Source organism: Rhamphochromis sp. 'chilingali' (assembly GCF_963969265.1).
Source record: "Rhamphochromis sp. 'chilingali' genome assembly, chromosome: 16".
NCBI classification, from domain to species: Eukaryota; Metazoa; Chordata; class Actinopteri; order Cichliformes; family Cichlidae; genus Rhamphochromis; species Rhamphochromis sp. 'chilingali'.
The window spans coordinates 33100936-33124274 of record NC_137943.1 but is presented as its reverse complement, the minus strand read 5'-3'; the positions used below and the strand labels follow the sequence as shown (position 1 = coordinate 33124274).

At 40.6% G+C, this 23339-nt stretch overlaps 1 protein-coding gene across 2 annotated transcripts in view; it reads left to right on the top strand.

Annotated features, from left to right (window-relative positions):
• The window catches only part of adcy8 (adenylate cyclase 8 (brain)), a 130778-nt gene extending 108975 nt beyond the window's left edge, over positions 1-21803 (top strand). For both annotated transcript variants that reach the window (XM_080907300.1, XM_080907299.1), the window contains 5 exons: positions 8900-9058; positions 16764-16910; positions 19802-19894; positions 20465-20579; positions 21289-21803. In XM_080907300.1, coding sequence (XP_080763426.1) covers positions 8900-9058; positions 16764-16910; positions 19802-19894; positions 20465-20579; positions 21289-21788 — 1014 coding nt within the window. In that variant the 3' untranslated portion in view covers positions 21789-21803. The remainder of the gene's footprint in view (positions 1-8899; positions 9059-16763; positions 16911-19801; positions 19895-20464; positions 20580-21288) is intronic.
• The last annotated feature ends 1536 nt before the right edge of the window (positions 21804-23339 follow it).

Genomic DNA, 23339 nt, shown 5'->3' with positions numbered 1-23339 from the left:
TATTTCTGCCAAGTATTATGTTTCCTCTAAGATATTGCAGTTCTGCTAAGTTATTCCATTTTAGCAAAGTTCCTTTGCTTCTGCAAAGTTTTTACAATTTCTGCAACTTTTCAGCTTTTTCAGCTACTTTTTGCATACAGCTTCAGCTTTAAAGCATCCACACTGCATTTTCGCAGGAAATGCAAATTTTTCTAGTTTACATAATGCTTCAAAAAAACCTGCAAACATTTTCAATATGTTTGGACTGCTGTCAAAACACATGTCATTACCAGCATAACAGCAGGTTTTTCACCCCCATTTTCTACTTTGGCAGCCGCTGGAACTAGAAAATACAACTGTGGCGTTAGTAATTGCACACAGGTTGGGCTGAGATTGGAGAAATTTCCCCAAAGAGCAGCAACAAGAAGCACGGAGCAGTTCTGACTAAAACGGACCAAAATATAGTGACACGACATTCTTTTGACTCACATCCGCTCCTCTGCCTACTAGTAATCGACTCCAACAGTAATCAGAAGTCTCACTTTTTCAGAATGGCCCGTGGTTTGTGTTTGAAGCAGAGCTCCAGCAACAGAGGCACACAGTGATGAAGCAAAACAGAGGTAATAATCGTTACGCTGAACAATGGCGTAATGAAGCTCTGGAATGAGAACAGGGCTGAAAACCCACAGCCCTGTCGTCCATTGTTGAAGAAATGCATGAACACAGAGGGTGTTAAAACATTAGTTAGTGCTTCTTTCACAAAAGACACTTATTGTGCTGTGGAGAAAACCCTATTAGAGCGGAGAGATGAAGGAAACTATTTCAGCCTTTTATTCGTCTTCACAGCCTCTTTCATTACGAGAGTTGTGGTTTTATTCAGCGCTCGTTATCTCTGACTGCTGTGTGTAATGTCTTCCCCGTAAAAATTTTCTCACCTTTTCCCTTGATGGTATCTGGAGCTGCAAGTGTACAGCTCATTATGCGAGCCCGGGAAAAAAGTGCTGAAAGTTAAGAAAAAGAAAGAGTTTTTGCACATTTATACAATAAGACAAGTTAATGCATCGACTTAGCAAATTTGGCTACTATAATATGTTTTTTGTTGTAGGTAGTTGATTATTGCATCAACAGATCAGCAGAGGAAACTAAGCCAGCAGCCTTTTGCGTAATAAATTAATGGTGGAAACACTGAAGCCAGATGAGGTTGTTGTTCATGAGTGCTGCTTCCTGTCAGAGCCGTAATTACATTATCAAACACAGCAAGCACGAAGCAATTCGTTACAGCCATTCAGAAAAAGCTCTTAATTTGAAAGGATTAGGGATTCTTCTTTTTGACACTCCAGTTTTCTGCTGAATAATTTTAAGACTCGAACATTAATCAAGGCCGCACTGCTGGCAGCAATAATACAACACAAATACAAGAAGAATCAAATAATAGCACTCACGTGTAAACCTCAATTCATTACATTATTTCACTGGCTCCAATATCTTCATAAGCTTTCCCAAAATAATAAGCGTCTTTATGCTCAGTCAGTGTAAGCATCGCTCAGTCTAACAAGGATATAAAAAGGACGACAAGGACAAGGAAGTCGTCATCTGACTGCAAGTAGTTGTAGCCTCAGTCTCGGGCTGTTCAGTATAACGATATATATCGGATGACGATATGAAAAAATCTATCGTTTCATTTTACGCTATCGTTTGTTTCATGGTGTCGCAAAATAAACTGTTTACGGCAATATTTTTCATCGTTTTGATGGTCACTATAGTGAATATAACAGAAAGTTCTCTCTTTCTGTTATATTTAAAATAACCACACTACGGACGGATAAGCAACTGTTTTTACGCGTTGTCGTTAGCAACAACGACGGTAAACCCAGCGTGTGGCTCTGCTGTCCGCTTGTTTATTTTCCACCCAAGCCTTTCACAATAAAGCTGAAGATCCTGTTGAGATTTTTCAAAATAAACTGAAATGATGACAAACAGAATGACCAAAACAAAACAAATCGAGGACCTTATTTCTAAACGAGGGGCTCCCTCTGCAGCATGGACATGGTTTGGTTATGAAAAGTCTGACACGGACCTTTACTATGGAAATTATGCTGCAAACCGGTCCCCACCTCAGACTCAAACATGGCAAACCTCTTTTACCACCTACGCAAGAATCACGTGAAAGAGTATGGAAAGAGTTTATGGATGAGAAGCAAAAAAGAGCCGTCAGGTGCTCAAAGTAAACCTTAGACTCAAACATTAAAACTGGCTTTTCCCCGCAGCACGCCGTGTAATACTCACAAAGTAAATGGCGGCCGTTACAACTTATGTCTAAAAATGTATAGTTTCATGCATCGGTCAAAACACTCGACTCCAGGTACAGGACGCCCAGCTGGAAACACTTCACACAAGTCGAGTTGCCCGAAATTTACAGAATTTACAGAAAATGCTACATTTTTGTGATTTATATCGTTGTCGGGACGATAAATGTCTTATATCGGGATATGAGATTTTGGTCATATCGCACAGCCCTACCTCGGTCTTAAAACAACCATTTCAAAGTCATCAGGATCAGAAGTTCATTGCAAATGGTCCCAATAATTTTCCCAATAACAGTCACAGTCGCATAAGAGTTGGGATGTCTTAGAGTCAAGGGTAAAAACCCTCTCTGTGATGTACAATATTAATGATCTAAAATGCTGTGAAAAAGTGTTTGCCCCCTTTCCTGAATTTTTAGTTTTCAGCATATTTGTCACACTAAGATGTTTCAGGTCATCAAACAAATTTTAGTGTTAGACAAAGATAACCCCTGTAAATACAAAATACAAGTTTTAAATCAGGAGGAAAAAGGAGAGAAAACACTATCCAAACCTGGCCCTGAGTGAAAAAGTAAAACCTAAAATTGATTGTGCCACCCTTGGCAGCGAGAACTACCATCAAGTGTTTGTGATAACTGGCAATGAATCTTTCACTTCGCCGTGGAGGAATTTTGGCCGATTCTTCTTTGTAGAGTTGTTGTGATTCAGCCTCGTTGTGGAGTTTTTGAGCATCATGCTAAAGCATCTTGATCTGATTTGAGTCTGGAGTTTGACTAGGCCACTGTTTGTTTTTCTAGCCATTAAGAGTACTGGACTCCAGATTATTGTCCTGCATAACCTGAGTGATCTTGAGCTTCAGGGCAAGAACTGATGACTGGACTTTCTCCTTCAGGATTTTCTGGTAGAGAGCAGAATTCATGGTTACATCATTTATAGCAAGTTATTTTTACATCGGATATAACGAGATGCAAACTTTCCAAAAAGTTCCAATTTCCTTCCATCAGTCTACAGAATATATTCCCAAAACACTTCGGGATCATCAAGATGTTTTTTGGCAAATGTGATATGAGGCTTTGTCTCCGTTTTGGTCAGCAGTGTTTTCTCCCTGGAACTCTGTCACAGATGATATTTCTGCCCAATCTCAAGAACTCTGACCTTAAGTGAGGCCTGCAGTTCTTTTGAATTTGTTCTGGTTTCTTCTGTGACCTCCTGGATGAGTCGCTGATGAGCTCTTCAGTAAGCCAGCCTCTCCTGCGAGGGTTCACCACTGTTCCAGGTTTTCTCCATTTGTGGACGAAGAGATTCCAGCGAACCACGGTGAGAGACAAAGCCTTAAAAATGGCTTTGTAACCCTTCCGTGACTGATAGTGATTTTGTTTCTCAGCTGTTTCTTTAGATTGTGGCATGATGTATTGTTTTGAGATCTTTTACCCTACCTCTGTTTATTGATTATTGGATAACTTCTAAATAGTTTTAGACAATAATCTGGCCTGGGTGTGGCTAGTGAAAATTCTGTTAATGATTTAACAAGAAGAGCAATTACTTTTTCAGATAGGGCCAGGTAGGTTTCAGTAGCTGTTGTCCCTTAAAAATGAAAAGCAAAAAGAACTGCAGTTTGTATTTACTCAGGTAATTGTTGTCTAACATTAAAATCTGATGATCTGGAACAGTTAAGTGTGACAAATATACAGAAAACTAAGAAATCAGGAAGGGTGTAAGTACTTTTTCATGCTCCCAAGCTCAAATATTCAAGCAGCTTTGATGTGGCAGATTTTTGAGCTTCCTGACAAAACCCAACGAGAGATTTGTGCCTCCTCCTGGTCTTCAGATGGGATCTTGCTTTGTTAGGCAAACGTGTAAACCAGTCCACTATGGAACCACTTTCACGTACAAAATGACATTTTTTTAAATTAAAAACTAATCGAGGGCTTATTGTCATTTCCAACAATGCGTTGTGAAGATTTCCAGGTGGTTGGAGCATAAAGGATAAAAGCCATTATTCTGACCTCACACTGAAGGCCAGTCATTGGACCACGTATGATTTAAACCAGAGTAGCCATCAGCCATGTCTGTCCCCCCTCTCCAGCTAGATTTAGCTGAAAGAAAAATTACAGGATTATTGTTTTTATTTTATTTGTTCGCCTAAATCTTCTTTGTTTAACATCCTCATACATTTTAATGCTCGTCGGGTTGTTGGGCTGTCACATTAAGGTATGTAACTGTATAAATGGAGATTACCTGCAGTAACCACAATGTGTGAGGTGACTGCAGCTCCTGTACTGAGTAACGTGTTCGTTAGAACAGGAGAGCGAGGTATTTTCTGTACAGTTAACAGAAGCCATCGGTGAACAGCGGAGGTCATGTTGGCTAACGGCGGAGCGACCCGCTCTTTCACCGGGCGCCATCTCATTATCCCACCGACTAACGGGGCTGTCAGGCTTTGCATTCGTAATTAGAAAAACAGAAAATGAGATTGAAGTTTTTGTATTCACTCATATGATTAAGTGACTAATTGTTACCGCGATTAATCACAAAACGGTTTCCGCTGAACGCTGGAAAGAGTCGCTTAAATCCTCGCAGGCTTTTCAGCCGGCCCTCAAAATTAGTTTTTTTTTCTTCCTCTCATCTGCAAGTATTAAGTAAATGGTGGTGACTTTTGTTTGTCTCTAATGTATTCAAATGACTTGGTATTAACTGTGCATTCAAAACATCGGTTTGTGTTGCTTATTAGAATCCTTTTTCTGAGCTTCAGATTGATCGCACCCTCATGTTTTACATAATTGATCTGGCTTTTAGCAGATTTTTTAATTTAGCCGCCTGATCCAGAACTGCGGCTCAGCTTTTTCATCATCTAAATGAAATAAACAAAAAGACTTTCCCCTGAACTTTGGTTACACGTTTAAGCAGTTAAGTGATTAACAAGTGCCTGTTTAGGCTCGGGTGAGAACACAGACAGGATATGGATTTCCTGTTTTTTGGAGGTTGGGGAAGATTTGGGGAATATGTGGAGAATAAATAAATACATTTTTATTTTTAGGTATAACAGATAACAAGGATAAGGATGGTTGGGACCATTTCTCTCTCAACTTCCATCACATATGACTAAATCTCAGAAAATGTTGCACGGCTGCGAGGGTGTTTTCATCAGATATGATGGACACCGTCGGTAATGTAAGTAAACGACCCAACCTGAAACCAAGTGATAAGACCACAAAAGAGAAGCACAGAAGCATCTCATGTTAAATAAGCACAGAAACGTGTGGTTTCATCAGGTCCCATCATCCTGAGGCCTTTGGTTTTGCTGTTCTGCTTTATAAAGATCATTCTCCTTGTTTGTCTCTCTGTCTTTTTGTCCCTACCTGATCCCCATTATCATGGTGCACTTTCCCTTCTTTGCTACATGCCTTCATTTTCCTTTAGCTTCCATCAGCTCCTTATTAAAGCTCACATTTTGTTGGCTCTACTTTTCAGTTTTGGGGTGTCTTTATTCCATTCCTCTTTAGAATTTTAACAAAAGTAGAAGAAAAGAAAAAGATTTTCAGGGTCCTCTCCTTTGGTCTTATTATTATTCTCTGTTGCAGGTTTGATTTCTAAAGACCCATCGCTCTGAGTATATCACTCTGTAATTTGATTCACAATGTTTGCAACTCATGACTTAAAAAACTGATTTTCTTTGACTTTTTCTTTTCTTTTACCAGCAGGAGAAAACAATACAATTACTTTAGTGATTGTATTGATATTTTCTTGCTGGTAGAAGAACAGCCAGAAGGCATAAACATCATTTTAATCCAGTCTTCTCCACATCGAACATCCAAAATGTCTTGTTTTGTCCACGGCCTCTAAAATAACTTGTTGTTAATATATCTATGTACATTTATGCCAGATGTTGTGCTTTTTTGAAGCTTGTCTGTGTTTAAATCTTTTGTTGGAAAAGCAATCATATTACTATGTTTAGTACCGAGGAGATGGTGGTGTTGGGCTGCCACAAACGATTATTTTGATAGTCGACTAATCAGATCATCATCCACTGAACGTAAAACTACAGCTTATTGCACCAGCAGCATCTGCTCTTATATAACTATCATTAGCTTACAGCTTTAAGTGTTTAAGGTCTGTGCTAACTAAAAATAAAGACAAGATGATAGTTTATTAAATTTTAATGAAATTTGCAGATTGTTTCAGTGAAGTTTAATAAACTCCTTGCTATCTAAAATATAACAGGACACCAGAGTAAATTCTCGAGCATCTCACACTTCTGATAATCAGCTGTCTGCTTGAAGTTTATTCAGCTGTGTAAAAACTATAACTTTAATCTCAGACAAACCGATTTACTCAGGAACAAATAAAATACTGAAAAAAAGGCAAACAATAACATTTTTAAGTTATCTAAGTGACTTATATATCATGTTTAACCTGAGTAGCGATAGACGGCGGTGGGTTTGAAAACGATCTGCCGGAAGTCTGGTGTTCTCACAGCGCTAGTGAGCCTAGCCCCCGGCTAGCTATCGAGCTGGTGGGTAACAGACGTCTCCGAAAACGTCGGAGTGCTTTTGAAAATATGTGGTGTCTTGATAAACTGAGCAGATATTTGAGGTTTACACAGCTACATTCTCGCCTGAAAATATGTTAAAAGTTTTTTTGTGACCCAGAAAGAATAATAAGAGTAATATTAAAACTAACTAGCTGCCGCCATTGTTGGAAACTGAGCTGGGCTGCGCTATGAATTCTGGGACACAGCTTCTTCTTCTTCGGGGTTTAACAGCAGCTGGCATCCTTGTACATGCAGTGCTGCCATCTTCTGTTTCAGTCCGTTATTACACTCTTAAATCCTGCTACTTATTCCTGCGTCTTTTGGGATCTTACAAAGCTTCAAACGACGCGTCGACTATTAAATCAGTCGTCGACGATTTTGATAGTCGACTAATCGTGGCAGCCCTACAGTGGTGTCAGACGACGTATATTTTCATTCACTTCTTTTTGACGATTTAGTTCCTTCGGTGAAGTTTAGATAACTTGAGGTTAGACTGAAGAAGACGAGTTTCAACCCGTGGTCTTCATTGTCAAAATCAGACAATTTGTATGTCGAGCCAACCCCCTGAAGCTGAGCTTCAAATCTCCTTAACAGCATGCAAAAGTATCACGCTATTTCAGCCTTGACTTCAGAACGAGGGCAATAATTAGGCATGGCCGTAAGGGGTCACTTGTCAGGCAAACATCAGCGTAGGTTGTTTTAATCGTGTGAAGAAGCAGCGCTGCTGTTTTTCTGCTGAAGAGTGCCTTGTTTGTTTAAAAAAAATAAGCCTGTGTGTAGATTTGGAGAACTGGGCTATGCAGTTTGGTGAAGCTGTGTTCAAGTCTCTGTATTTTAACCCTTTAAAACCGGTCAGAGCAGGCACGCTCCGTTTTGCGTAACTATTTTTAAATCCCGGTAGCACTGCAACCACGTGAGCTAGCGCAATAATTGTTTTTGCATATGAAACTGGAGGAGTTGTACTTACATCTTATGGCATCAGCTTGTCCTCGGTCACAGTTTCCTTCCACATAAAGCTTTGCAAAAACTGCATAAAAAGCACTTGCAGCAAAAAAACCCATAATATTCCAGAAACAGGCTTTGCCGATCCGATCAGCTGTTCATAACACTTCCTACGTCCATCAGCACAAACTATCGCATGTCCGTTATGTCCTGCCCGAAACTGGAAGTGACGTCATTGTCGCGGAAATGTAGTTTTTTACCACCAAGGCCTCATGAGCCTATACTGGTGTTTTTAAAAGTTATGTTTGACTTTATGACTTTCTGTGTCGTTTCTGGGATGCTTAGGACTCATATTGCACTGCTGGAAATCGTTTATTTTGATGCATATGCTGTTTTTTTTGCAAATTTGCACTATAATATTTATTTTCGTTTTTCCTGCAGTGTATAGAAATTGGTGTATTTCAAAAATAAAACTATGAAGACACTCAAAATAAATTTCCTGTGGTGGGAAACTTGTTTGTGCAACTTTTTTGTATTTACAGTTTTGAGGGATAAACCTCTTAAATTTCTCTAACTAGAAATATATGTTAAAAAACAAAAACGATTTTCAATTTTTTTGTAGTTTATTGCAATTTTTTGCAATTTATGTAATTACTATGCACTTAATGCATGCATATTATTAACATTTAGGCTGTAATGGTTGTATTGATGTATAGCAACTTGAAATGCTCCCAAAAATGGCTCCACAGCATGTAAAAATATAATATAAGCTCTGGCGGACTTGGTTCTATGGTAGGTCTTAAAGGGTTAAAATACATCAAAATGGTTTACTGATATCAGATCTCATACACTGGATGTTTGAGCTGGTATATGCACAAAGTACAGTAAAATTATGTCGGGCCAAAGAAGATCTTCTCTGCACATGAAACAGATGAAGTGTTTAATCTGCAAACAGCCACAATGGCATGAATGATTAAAAAACACATTAATAACTCATCCAAATGATTTGTTTAGTAGCCTGAATGAATTATACGAGTGCAAGCATCCACTGGTGCTAGAGCACACAGTGGCACTCCGAACTAGGGTTTCTGATTTGTGACAGTTACTGATCTGAGGTGCTCTGCCTTCATTTTTCTGTCTTCAGTTGGAGTACACAGCACGACTGGACTTCCTGTGGCGTGTCCAGGCCAAGGAGGAGATCAACGAGATGAAGGAGCTGCGAGAACACAACGAGAACATGCTGAGGAACATCCTACCCAGCCACGTGGCCCGACACTTCCTAGAGAAGGACCGGGACAACGAGGTCTGTGCAAAAACCCGCTCACACCAAAAGTGGTTATACGAGTGGTTATGTTGGTTTTTAGCAAAAAAGCGGTTGAGTCGATCTGGATCTCGAGGTGGGGAAAAGTTCTTTGAGTCATTTCGTCACAAATACACATCAAATTGAAATATGAAAAATTGAGAGGCCTCCAGTAAACCAAAACCTTTGTGATATCAGCAACTGCTAAATAACGGTAATCAAATTTTCATTGGCTAGCTGGTTGGTGTCTGGGAATATGCTAGCAACAAATCGCCAGAGGGATCCGCACCCAGTCTCTGGGCCTGTGTGACTGTGGCTTCCTGTAAGTGGGTGCTCTGGTCACAGATCTAAGCTCTTGACGGGCACTTTGTTTTTGCAGTCATACTGGTCATGAGACAGAATGCAGGTTTCAGACACGACGTCTGTGTTTTATATACACTATGTTTTTTTCCTGTTCCTCTTTCTCAGTATTGTATTAACAACATATTTGGGGGGTTCAAACTAAAAGTGGTCTCACTTAAAATGAGTTATAATTTCTTAATATAACTGCACCGTTACAGTTATTAGGATGCAGTGGGTCAAGGCTGAATCTGATTGTAGGGTGGATGCTTGCAGCAGACGTTTTGGGTCATTGTACTGTTGTCAAATTTTATTCTTCTCTTGATTCAGAGTAAAGTACCATTTCCAGATCTCAGTTCTCTCAGCTAGCATTTGTGAATCACAGCCTGTTATTACCTTCAGGAATGATGAAGTAGACACAGGTTGTTTTTTAGGCCACTGACAACTCGAAAGATTAATGTTTTCAGTAACCTGTCAGCAAACGATAGGTCACATCTGAACATTGGACTGACTCAATATTTAGTGGTTTTATAAAGCAGCGTCTCCTTTGCACGCTTCGCCTCATTTTTTTCACCACAGACCTGCTGAAAAATGAGTCCCCTGTGTTCATTACAGTTCGTTCGCCGAGTCTCGGTCTTGCTGCCTGCAGAGAAAAGAAAAGGCAGTGTAATTGCTTTTCAAAGACTTTACAAAGTGAGAATTGGTGGGGCGGTTCATTCAGCCGGAAATCTTTAGAGACCTTTTTTTTTTCCAACCCATGCATTCGATTTGATTTTAATAACATGTTGTCTGTCTGTCAGCACACATTGATTTGTGTCTCTGGCACAGCGGTGACTCAGCTGCCCCAACTCTGCAGAGAATTAAACTTTTCACAGTCACTTTTTGTTCACCTTATCGCTGCCGCTCTTCTTCTGGTGCTTTTAATTGTCCCCAAGGGGAGATAAAACGAGAGCACAAATTTACACTCAGACTTACCACTAAATACTCGTTAGTAACAAACTAATAGAATTTAACTCAAGATTTGTATCACACAGCAGGTCGTATGATTAGAAAGATAATGCCAGTAAAAATGCTTTCAGTGACTTTCAGTGCAGGTGAAGCTTCCAGGCAGCTGCAGCAGCTGCTGTCTGCATGCCTGTCAAAGAGGCCACGCTGCTTACTTTAAACTTTCACAAAATCCAAACAGGTGAGTTAAAGATCACTGCATCATCACAAAGGAGAAATTTAGCTGTAGAGGCTGTAAACCTGTAATTTGATCATGAATTGGTTCTCGCACAAACACAAACTTATTTATTAGGAAATTAGTGATACATAAGTGACAGTCTAATAAAACAACAGAATTTCAGTCACTGAAACAAAAGCACAAACCTGCCATATGGTCTGTAGCAAAAAACAACTCAACATTAGTTATGAAAAATCCTCCAAAAAGCACCAACAGCACAAACACAGCGGTGAGATCCAGTTTAATGAGCCAAGGTGAAGCCAGGCCAAGACAGTGAGCGGGTACAGCTGCACACATCTGGACAGCTGTCAGTCAAAGCAGCCCTGCCCCCAAGTCCACTATCCAGTTGGATGAGTTATAAATAATAAACCATCATCACAGTTATTATATGACACTTTTTAAAAAATATATTTATACAAAGAATCAAATACACACAATGAAAGAAAATCAATGGGTGGAGAGATGTTATATAAAGGATTAATAGCAAAAATCACCTTGATAAGCAGACATCAAGCATAAAGTTGCAGGAAGAAATTCTCCAGATTATGACCCATCTTGCAAGTCCAGGAGAGTAGGGCTGGATATCGTCACTGATTTCTAGAATCGATTCAATTCCGATTCACAAGGTCCCGAATCGATTCGATCCACAATTCGATTTAATTCGATTCGATTCGATTTAAATCTGGGAAATTTTGACAGTCGGAAATATAATTCAGATCAGAACATTTACATATTTTTGTATCTATAAAAAGGAAGCTGACACTCGCAAGACTTTATCCAAGGTGTGAGCATCACAGCAGATGCCTTTGTGTCAAAGTAGCTGAAGATAAAACACAGAAAAACATGAAGGTTTTCCTGGCCTGGGATTTTATAAAAATATTCTGCAGTACATCGAAAACGAAAGAAAACCATTAATTAATGAACATTACCTCTGACGTTACAGCGGTTTTATTAGAGACACGGTTAAGCATTTTGCATTTTGAATAATTTTAAAAAGTTTCAATTTGTTCAGTATTGAACAGCAGAAATGAGGTTTTCTTTTCGGAAGAATGTAAAAGGGAAAAAAACAGCGGCCGACAGCGCTGTAAACAACAGTAGACTTGTGCATAACAAGCAAGCGAATAATGAAGAAAGCGAAACTGTTCGAGAGAGAGAGAAGGGGGGGGAGGGAGAGAGGGAGAGAGAGAGAGCTGCGCATCGCAATGGAAGCAAAACAGTAAAAGAATTCATGACGATGTTTATGTGAAGCGTTTGGATCTTCTTTAGCTGCTGGTTCGGTCAATATTGTTTGGAGAGAGATCAAACTAACAGCTTTAGAATCAGCCCATAAAGGGCGTGAACACAAAGCGCGGACCCGGATCAGCGAGCTGTCGGCTTTCAGCCCCGACTGTGAGAAAGGCGCCATCTAACTGATTCTGATCCGCTGTGTGATTAAGTCTATGTGCAGAATCCCTGTACCTGCTCTCATTTACTGTTTGGAGGTTCTTGAAATTTTGTGAGATGTCACCAGAGATTCTGGCATTTCGGACAAAATAAATTTATATTAAAAAATCGATTTAGGATTTTAATGAATCGATTTTACGTTATCCAAGCCAGAATCGATTTTAATCGATGAATCGATTATAAAAACCCACCCCTACAGGAGAGGTTTCCAGATGCCCTGAGAACTGCTCAGAGACTTCCCTTTGCAGCAACGAATCTTTTTGGAACAAGGAGGTGATGGGGATTTCCATTCTTGTAAGATTTGCCTCTTTGCAGCAATCGTCCCTATCCCCGTGTTTCCTTTGGTGAGATGGAAGTGGCCTATCAGAGGAGCCAAAGGTGGCTAGGGTGCAGTCTAGTTGGCCCAGGCCTCCCTCAGACGGTTGGCATTAACCGGAATAACAAAAACTTTGGCGAACTGGGAAATCAGAGGTTTAGAGGTTGGTTGACCAAAAAAGATAACAGAGAATATGATTTTTAGGTTTAGCGTTAACATCGGGGATAGACCCACGCATAAATGTATAATTTGTAGATACTGAAAAAGTTTGAGCTGAAACAGCGCAATCCCCTCCTTTTCCCTTTGACACTTTTTAACTTGAACACTATCCCTTATGATAAAGCCACCGTGTTGATATATCGATCAGAGATTATTACGTTAAGGTTATCTGTGTTTTTGCTTAAAGTGCAGGAAGAGGTGACAACAAAACAGCTTCTTGATGCTGTTTTTCTTCCAGTCGTCCATTCTTCGTCGCTCTCCTTCACCAGCTCAGTAATACCTGATGCCACTGGTCTGCAAACACACCCGTTATCACTAGTCCTTTCAAATTGCTGTATTGTCCTCTCTTGCCTCCTTGATGATCAAATCTCCAATGTTCCTTTGCCTTCCAAACAAAGGTCGAGCAACCTATGAATTATGAATGTCAAGAGAGGAGAGCCGATATCATTCTGCTTCTAATTAAAAAGGACACGATTAAAAATGCATCCATTAGAATAGTTTGACTTCTAATCACTTGTTGCATTATTAATCAGGATGTTTGTTGTTCTGTGATTTAGATACCAGAGCACTGGGTTATTAATAGGCTCCCACACCCCTGAGGAGGTTTTGATGATCTTTGGAATCAATTAAAACTCAGCATCATTTATTCCACCAGGTAGCTTCGTTTTTTTGAAGGTTTTATTCCTGAGTGTGTCAGTCGCTTACTAAATGGCACTTCAGCAGAATTTAATCTGTTAAATTTCAGTAACAGTTTCAGTCAAGTTTTTATTTTGACGCCACATTTTTAGTTTCTTATTCTCGTCAATTCATGGATCATTTCTGAATTCTTCTTCGTCTTCTAGTAAAGCTTTTATTTTGAAACATTTAGAGGAAAATCGTATAGAATCAAAAAGGATCCCAAAGTAAAGTTGAAGTGAATGATTGAAATGCAACAAAGTGTTTGAAAGCAGAGTGGCTGGAAACACACTGAGAGCTGTCATGCAAATTATGGCGTGTTTCTGAACGTCTTCGAGGCGTTTCGAGTACAACTGTCAGCGTTGGAACATTAAACTCACGCCAAATTTCATAATGACCCAAGTGGAAAATGGAGTGGAAAGTGAGGAAGTGGAAGTGGAAAAATGAATAAATGTGACTTCAAGGAAAGACAGAAAAACATATCTGTAGAAACAAAGGTTTGCTGCTTCAACGACACTTGTTTGTTACAGACACTTGTGCATCAAGCTAAGTGATTGGTTGATCCAAATATTTTTGGCAAAGGAAAAAGAGGAGAAGAAAATGATGGTCTTAAATAACATCTTTGCCCCTGTTTTTAGACTAAAAGTTCCTGACACCTCCCCCATGTTTTAATGTCATCATGGCAGCAGACATGCTGCATCAGTGCCGGGGCAGCCAGCACTCGTCCTAAAGCATGCGGCTAACCGCGCGCTGCCCTCCGAGTTCTTAGTGCTTGGAATTCTTTTGCCTGGAGGCCTTTCTGAGGTAATCTCAGAAACTACTGCATCTGACTTCAGTGACTCATAAAAGACAGTTTTGGATCAACATCAGATCTATAGCTCGAGCAGAACTTGGCTCCTGGAATTATGATTCTAAGCTGTAGCTGATCATCACGATGAGATAGTCAAACAACAAACTGTAGATAGACGGAACATCTCTCTGCTTTAAATCAATGTTAACATTTTTATTTGGGGGTTTTTGTCTGTACTTTGGAGGCATAAGTCGCCATATTTGTATGAGAGAGTGATGGTGCAATGCTAAATGCATACACGAACCCAGCAGCAAGTCATTTGATATGTTATTATTTTATTATTTTTATTTTTAGCACAATTCAAAGTAAATGATGACTGCAGCATCAGGAAAGGGACAAATCAAAATGCATAACACTGATGGTCACCGCTAAAGCCAGACATGAATATGTTGGGCTCAACGTGAGTGTCCACCGAGATTACAACGTCAAGTAAAGTTTAGAGGTAAACAGCACTGAGAGCACAGTGAGGATAAGTGAAAGATATCAACTTGTAAATTTACATGATTGAATGATTTACTGAGGCAGTGCTCTCCATCGAAGACAGAAATGATGCAAACATTGCCCCCCAGCTATATGAAATTCCACACACCTCGAAGCAGAAAACGTGGTTAACAAACAACACTGATAACCATTTATGTGATCGCCACCATCTCCACCTGGGGTTTTAGGGATTGTTAAAAAAGCTAAAGAAAGCCCGGCTCTGTCGAACTGGCTCCACAGTACACCCCACTGAAATGTACATGTTGTGCTGAAATAATTAAATTTCATTTCTTCAGGGTTTGACATAACTTGGCTAAATATAGGTTATTCTAATCCAAAACATTATGATGTTTGTGCATCACCCAAACCTCTGTAAACGCCCGGAGATGCACAGTATAAAATATGATGTCAGAGTTGCTGTCACAGCCCGTAAGCATCATCCTCAGCAGTGTAGCCCTGTAGTCTGTGTTTGTGTTTTACATTCTTAACCCTTATCAAGATTTTTATTTCTTTATTTAATCTAATTAAAAATTTGCTCAATGGGATGAGAAAGGTCTTTTTTTTCTTCAGATCACAGATGCATGATCCAATTTAAGTACTAAAGTGAACTGAATACTTAATTGGAGGTGATGGAGTGTTGATGGTGGAGCATTACTGCCTTTAGTCACCCATCTTTCTATTTAGTATTAGAAAACTCCTCCTGAAGTATGTTAGGGAGGCTTAGTTTGCAGGAAAAAGTAAAGCCCAAACAAACCTCGGAGCTCTGGCTGCCCTGAAAAGGCACCGGGAATAACCGAGCAATTAAATTAGTTCGACTTTTACTGAGTTCCACTTTGAAGGCGCTGACATTTGACTGAGCTCATTAAGCTTGTATGATTTCACAATAAAGTCAAAGGCTTATTTTTATAAGTGTGTAATTACATTAAAATGATAACAGACAGAGAGAGTCACCCAGCTTCTCCTGAATTATTACCTCCAAATGTTGAACTCTGGACAGACGTTATGTTTTCTAGCTCATCATTAAAATGCCTCCATAATGGCACAAAGAGCAACTGCGTGTGAGGACATGCTACTGCATGTCAGCACGCCTCCCGCCCGGTCACGTATCAACAGTGCCCCCTAGTGATGAGCACTGTGTAATGCACAAAACTGTAAGGTAATGATTGCTGCTGTGCGGGCTTTTCGGTGCTTTGTTTTAAAGCTCCAAAAAGTGTTTTACCTCCAAACTTCCTGTCAGGGATATGATTGACTACAGCTGACAGCTGCTCTGTGGAAACATAGAAAGGCTTTATTTGAGAGCACTCACCAACACAGAGACTATTGGAAAAATCCAAGGAGCTCAGTGCAGGTCTGAGAAAGTGTCATAATCCAACATCATCCATTCAAACAACGGCACAGGTTTTATATGACGTGTATCCTCTTAGTTTATTTTGATGGTCCAAGACAATCCAGGAAGAACTGAGGCCTCCAGAACATCACCATCTACCGTCAAGTGAGTCACATCACCATGAAGTGAGAGAAGCCCCTGATACTATTAACTGCAATTATTCAGCTCCACAAACTGCACCAATCAAGCTGGTTCAAATCAGCTGATGAGTCGTTATCTTCATTGGCAAATATTGCACATGTCACACTATTTAAACTACACGTTGCTTTTGCCTCTGCAAGCCACTTTGCAACCAACCTCCCCTCAGTCCCTTTCTGTGACTCCCTCTCTCCTGATATTTTTGCCTCTCAGCTTGAACTTTAACTAAAGTGTTCTTGAGAGGGCTAAAAAGCGGACGATAACCTGGAGCACAGTCTGTTCTATTACAGTTCTCTGTTAGTGTCTTCCCTTAGATATTACAAGTGGAGTGCCCAACACCAAAGTTTAATTTCTGTTTTCATTTACTGGAAGAAATTCAGAGGGGATGAAAGTGGGGCAGTGTCACATTTGTCTTGTGTAAAGTTTCACTCAATTCTCTGGAGAGTAAAGCAATGATCGACCTGCTGCTATAATGTCATCTGTCAGCCAGACGATTGTTTGAATGCGTGGCCAAATTCACCAATGCTTGGTTCTGCAGTATCCATAGAGACACAAAACAAGTGACTGAATGAAGTTATCTTGTTTGTGATTCAAGAAAACGTGACACCGTGAGCTCACTCGTGACGTGTTTACCCACAGGAGCTGTACTCGCAGTCCTACGATGCCGTGGGCGTGATGTTTGCCTCCATCCCAGGCTTTGCTGACTTCTACTCCCAGACCGAGATGAACAACCAAGGAGTCGAGTGCCTGAGGCTCCTCAATGAAATCATCGCTGACTTTGATGAGGTGAGACTGCAGATTTTCAAGTGTGCCCACTTCTGCTTCAGACAAACATTTTAAACATGCAGAGGACCGTCTCTGATGTCAGCATCTTCTGTTTTTCATGAAAAGCAGATCACTTCACAGCGGGTTAATCCGAAGCCAGAAACAACGAGCACACTCACATACGTGCACAGGTTATCAACAAGCACTGATTTCAGACAGAAACGCACCCGCACAGGAAATGAACACCACAGACACAAAAGCTTGTGGGTTCCACTGATATGAACCCAGATATTAGCTCTCATCCTGTATTGATTTAGCTTTCATGATACAGGGAGGATTTTTAAGCTTCCGTGGCAGCTGCTCCAGACTTTCTACACGAGTTCAAAACAGACTGAAGTACAGAATTACTGCGACTGATCCACCAAAGCAGAACTGTAGAAACAGTTACCTTGTTGCATCAGCAAGAAGGAACCTTCAAATGAGAAGAAACCAGTTGATAAAAGAGCTGCTCAATAAGTCTCCATGCGTCAGATTCAGTGTGAGTTAGGATGCTTGCAGAAGTTTCACAAAACTTTGCACTTTTTGGTTCCCTGTGGACAGAGTTGAAGTCTACAGGAACTCGTGGTCCTGATCAAGCCTCTGAACCGAAGTCTCTGACAGAAAATGTCAAAGTCTCCTAATAAGCGCAGAGACAGGCAGACACCAGCTGCGCTCTCTGCTGCCTCGGGCCACAATCCTCACTCACTTTCCCTCAAAACAAGAACAGACCTTGCAGTATGAGCCCACGGCAGAGGGGCTCTCACTGCAGATGACAAGATCAGAATAAATGGCTTCGTTTTAGGGGACAATTAGCAAAGAAGTGAGTAAGATTTATGCATCAGTCTGATTGTTTTCCACAGCAGACAATGATACAACGATGAGTTGTGGTTTAAAAGTAACAGATTCCTGTAAAAACGATGATAGTTTTATATCAGCTGACTGCAAAGAGAATCTCTTTGTTTGCTGTCATGTCGGAAAACTGAACAATAAGCAACTCCACATTTTTGTTATGGTACTTTGCCGCTGTTTCCATCCACAGGAACTTGTGTGTTCCCACCATCAGAATGTTAATCAGCTTAATCTTTAGACTGTTTTCATTTTCCCTGGTTTAGATACTTCTGTGAACACTGGTTGGTTAAACTCTGATTAGACAACCACAACAAGGAACCTATCAGAAAAGAAATAAAAGTCAGATTTGGATTGATGTAAGCTTTTTTTTTTTGCTTATTACGTCATATATCCAGAGATTTTTCTTGTAAGGCCTACAGAGTCAAGCAAACATGTTACTGGATTATTCAGGGTTCAGTTACAACCAACTCCAGTGACATATCATCCATTTTAACTCTCTTGGCTCCAAGCAAATGCTTACCTGAATCATCTCCCAGACACACCCAAATTCATAGTGATAAATTATCCATATACCGTGTTGGGAAGGTCACTTTTAAAATGGTTTCCACTACAGATTACAGAATACATGGCCCAAAATGTAGTTTGTAATGTATTCTGTTAAGTTACTCAATGTAACGTATTCTGATTACTTGATATATTATCATGCTTTTTGCAACTACATGAATGTACTATTGCTGTGATTTATTACTATTACTGAAGGGTACTCACCACCAAGCTAACATTGCTAGCTGGCATTAGCTGAGGTTAGTTCATAGACTGCTTTCAGAACTGCACATGATTATTTGCAGCTAGCAGGTTGTTAATGCTAACCATCAAGTCTAACAGTCTGCAGTCTAGTACACCGTAGTACATCGAAGATACTGAAGTGGCACATAACCCAGGTAGCTACCACAACTAAAACAAAGTAGCTGCAGTAGGCTAACGTTAGTTTTTAAAAAATAACTTTCTTTAGGTTGGAGGTGAAGTCTTTTGACGCTGAGAGCAGCTTGGTTGCTGGCAAACAGAGTTTGCATTGCACGGTCAGATTTCCCGTTCTTCTTTAAATGTGAAGTGGCGTCGGAATTTCCAAGTAAGAAAAGCATTCCTGCCCGTGCACTGCTGGCTCTGGGTCCACTGTGTAACTGACGCCACCAACATTAACAGGACGTTTACATTAGAGCCTCTTATTGCGTGTTTTGTTTGGGTTTCTGGTAATGCATGGAATTAACAAAATTAGAGAGGGGATAGCCTAATATGAAACAGGAGAAGACCGCTGTGTAATCCATTTATTTCAACAAAGTAACTGAATTCTAATCATCACCTATTTAAACAGTAACTGTAACAAAATGCAGTCACTCATATTTTGTATTTTAAATACGTAATGCCGGTACGTGTATTCTGTTACTCCCCAAAACCGCATTTCATGTTTGGTGACACGTTGTGCTTTATTTAGTCATGTCTCAAATCTTGTTGTAATTTGTGGTTTTGTTTAGTATTGCAATATGCAAACAAATACTGCTACTTGCCAGATAGTAGAGTGGAAAGCCATGGAAAACAAAATGAGAAAGCTGGAACAGGTATCGACTTTGATGAAATGCTGCCTGCTGAGGATTTGTGTGTTTACCAGCCAAGAGCAGCTCTGACAAAGACAGAGGCTGACAGAGTGAGGAGGAAATAGCTGTTGCCACATCAGCTTAGTAATTTACTCAACTTATCTTCACATAGTGCAAAAGCAGAAACACAGTGATGTTCAGTTCAGTTTTTTAATTCAATTTAACCAGTAACATGAACGATTATGTCCCCGAAAAAGGTTCCTGGGAGAAAAAACATCACGGAGCCCAAACTCCGTTATCCATGACAGGCGGTGGCAGATGGAAGGATTAACAGAGCTGGAGCTTCTTCACTTGTTGTGGCTTCGGAAGTAAAATATTTGCAAGAACAAGAAAGCAAACACAAATGTTCAAAGTGTCTCTCTGACTTTACAGCTGCTGGGTGAAGACCGATTTCAGGACATCGAGAAGATCAAGACGATTGGAAGCACCTACATGGCCGTCTCTGGTCTGTCACCTGAGAAGCAGGTGAGACCCTTGGGGCCGGCTGTTTTCTTTACTTTACATGAACAAAATAATTTGTATACATTAAATGAAAATAAAAGGTAATTAAGTGGTTTTAAAAATAATACGAAGATTTAATGAATCTGATTTCTAACATTCTGACGTTTCATTTCTCCAAACATGCTGGTTAGGATCCTCACACTAAGAGCGCCATCTGTTAGCTAGTTAAGTGTAACTTTGCTGAAAATTGGTTGTTTGATCAAAGTTTTGCAGCATGGCTGGAGTCAGTACCACATGTGAACTATTTTGCTTCTTGTAATTTGGTATTTTGAGGCAGAAGTACTAGAAAATATCAGAGGACTTTTCAGGCTGTGTGGAAGTAATTAAACTAATAAATAAAAATAATGACAGATCCCAGCCCGTCGCATCTGTTCGAGTGGAAGCATTAGATCGTGTGCCTAAAACCTTGAGTGAAGGCTTCAGTATCCACGGCAGTGAAAAGAGTTTTCTGACACAGTTCATCTCTGATGCGCCTGCCCTGCAGCTGGTCCTGATGTTCAGCTGACTCAGACCCTTCTGCTCTCACTCCCACAGCAATGTGAAGATAAATGGGGTCACCTGTGTGCGTTGGCAGACTTCGCCATCGCCCTCAACGAGAGCATCCAAGAGATTAACAAGCACTCCTTCAACAACTTTGAGCTGAGGATCGGTAAGAGCTTTGATGACGAAAGAGTAAAGTGGGTAACATTTTGTGGAGATCATCTCAGTCTAAACACTCAGAGTGGAGTGGACTCAGTTTTAATTTTCAATGACAAACACCAGAACGCTGTGTGAAGACAAGTGGGTAGTAGTTTCTGCAGTGCAGGTGAAAGAAATAAAAGCAAACAAAAAGCATTTTTACCTTTTAATGTGGCTGCAGCACAGAAATAATGTTCTCAGTGTCACTGCATCAACCTGAAATCCATGAAACTGAGAAAAAGCAACTGGTTGAATTGTTTCCTGTAGAAGCAGTAGGGTGTGCTTAGTTTTACCTTGTTTTTCAAAGGACTTCATATACTTTCTGACAATAAAAAGCAAAGATCAGCTGTCTCAAGGCAAACTCAACATCGAGGAGTGCAGATTGCGACAGCAGACTTCTTCGGGTTCTTTCAGTCCTTAAGTGCAGAACAACAAGTACACAAAGAGTCAGATGCTAATCAGTGCAAAATAAAATGAGAAAACAACAAAACGCACAGCTGGATGTTTAGTTGGAGATTCACTGACTTTTGGAGTCTCAAGTGGCCTTTTAAGGAACTGCAGTTTTTAGCACCTCCAGATTTGCATCATTAAAAATGAAAACAAAAGCAAGAAGACCCTTTTTGTGTTTTTAATAAAAAATGGTTCAGCCCCTAACAGCTGGTCCTGTGTGTTTTTGGCAGGTATGACTCATGGCTCGGTGGTGGCAGGCGTGATCGGTGCCAAGAAGCCTCAGTACGACATCTGGGGGAAGACGGTGAATCTGGCCAGCCGGATGGACAGCACCGGCGTGAGCGGCAAGATCCAGGTTCCCGAGGAGACCTACCTGATCCTGAAGGAGCGCGGCTTCGCGTTCGAGTACCGCGGCGAGATCTACGTGAAGGGCATCAGCGAGCAGGAGGGCAAGATCCGAACGCACTTCTTGCTGGGCCGCGTGCAGCCCAACCCGCTCATCCTGCAGCCCCGCAAAATCACCGGCCAGTACTCGCTGGCGGCCGTGGTGCTCGGCCTGGTGCAGTCGCTCAACCGGCAGAAGCAAAAGCAAATCCTCAACGAGAACAACAACTCGGGCATCATGAAGGGCCACCACCACTACAACCGGAGGACGTTGTTAGCACACGGTGGCTCCGAGGTGGGAGGGGGCCATCACGCTGAAGCAGCTGATAAAACTGAGCTGTCCTGAAGAGCAGACTGGAGTTTCAGTTCCACAGATCTCTCAGAGGCAGGGCTGCTCGTCAGCCAGAAATAGTGCCTGCGGTTGAGTTAAACCTAAGTGGGCGGAGCTAAAGAACATTTCTTTCTAGCATGTTCGCAAAAAAAACACAACAAACAAAAGTCCTTGAGGAGCTGTTGCAGTTTAAGCTGCTTTCAGGTCCTGAATTGTAAGTTTATGTTGTACTGAATAAAGGCTGTTTTCTGAAGAGCTACGTAGGCAGGATTCAAATCAGGAATGTCATCTTATCTCCCAGAAATCAAAAAATGCACCAAGAGTGAACAAGAAGGAAAGGCTTCAGTGCTAAACTAAACTGAACACGGCTCGTTAAAGTTTAAATCTACTACTTGTTTAATCTTTAGTGTTACTGGTTGGAAAACTTCAATGAGGAGCTTGTTTTAAGTAAACTGAGATGAAAGCAGTTTTTCCTCATTTTAATCTGAAATAGTCTTTCAGGAGATGCAAATAAATACCATAAAATATAAATACATTCCGTTTGTCATGCAACACCACGTAATATCAAGGAGAACAGGTCAACAGGATACAGCAGGAAGTTACTGATATTCTCCTCCAACATCCATCCTTCAGAGAAGTTAAATTATTTCATGCACATTTTAAAGGTGTTAAATTTGTTGCACTGAGTTTGGATGGGCCTGAATTTTAGTAGTGATGTCACTGCGAGCACTTTGAGTTCACTATGTCATGATTTTTGCCCCTCTACACATTTATATCACACAATGCAGCTGTAAACGCAGGAGAGCACCAGATCCAGACTTCATTCCAATACAGCGATGACTGAATTAACCTGCTGTGAATATTAGCAAACTTATATTGACTGAGCAGCTGTTCTTTTAAACTTTGTCATAGTTAAGATGTTGAAAAAGATAAACAGAGGCAGACTAGTAAGACACATTAGCTTACTTAACGACTGAACTGGCGTCAGTTCAAGGCCTGGAGTACACTGGTGGAAACCCTAAAGAAGATGAATCAGAACGAGGTCTTGCTTAGTTCATTGACAAATGTGGTTAAAGCCTTTGAAATGGTTACAAAGCAAACTGCACATCATGTGATATATAAATATCATGTCACTGCATCATTGCTATAGCAACGCCATGCTTTTACGGTACCCAGAGTGTACAGTAATGAAACAAACCCAGGTTTGTCTGAGGGCGGGAACTGACACAGCATGTTACTTTACAAAGTACGAATAATTTTACAGCAAAATATTTGCAAAAAATCCCAGTTCCTGCTAAAGGTGGAAACAACAAACAAAGTCACACCATCCAGCACAACCAGGCTATGAAGGAGAGGATGCTAGCAGCTGATGACGTGTGAGTGAGTGTCACTGGAGCACTTGCTAGATACACTTAAATGACAGGAAGAGAAAATGGAAGTTACTGAACTGGTTTAAAAGCTTGACTAAAAATACAACATCCAGTGTAGAAAATATGTTTGAGTTTTATATGGGAAATACTGTGTGGCTCCACTTACAAGGTGGACTTACTTTAGTTGTTGTTTGAC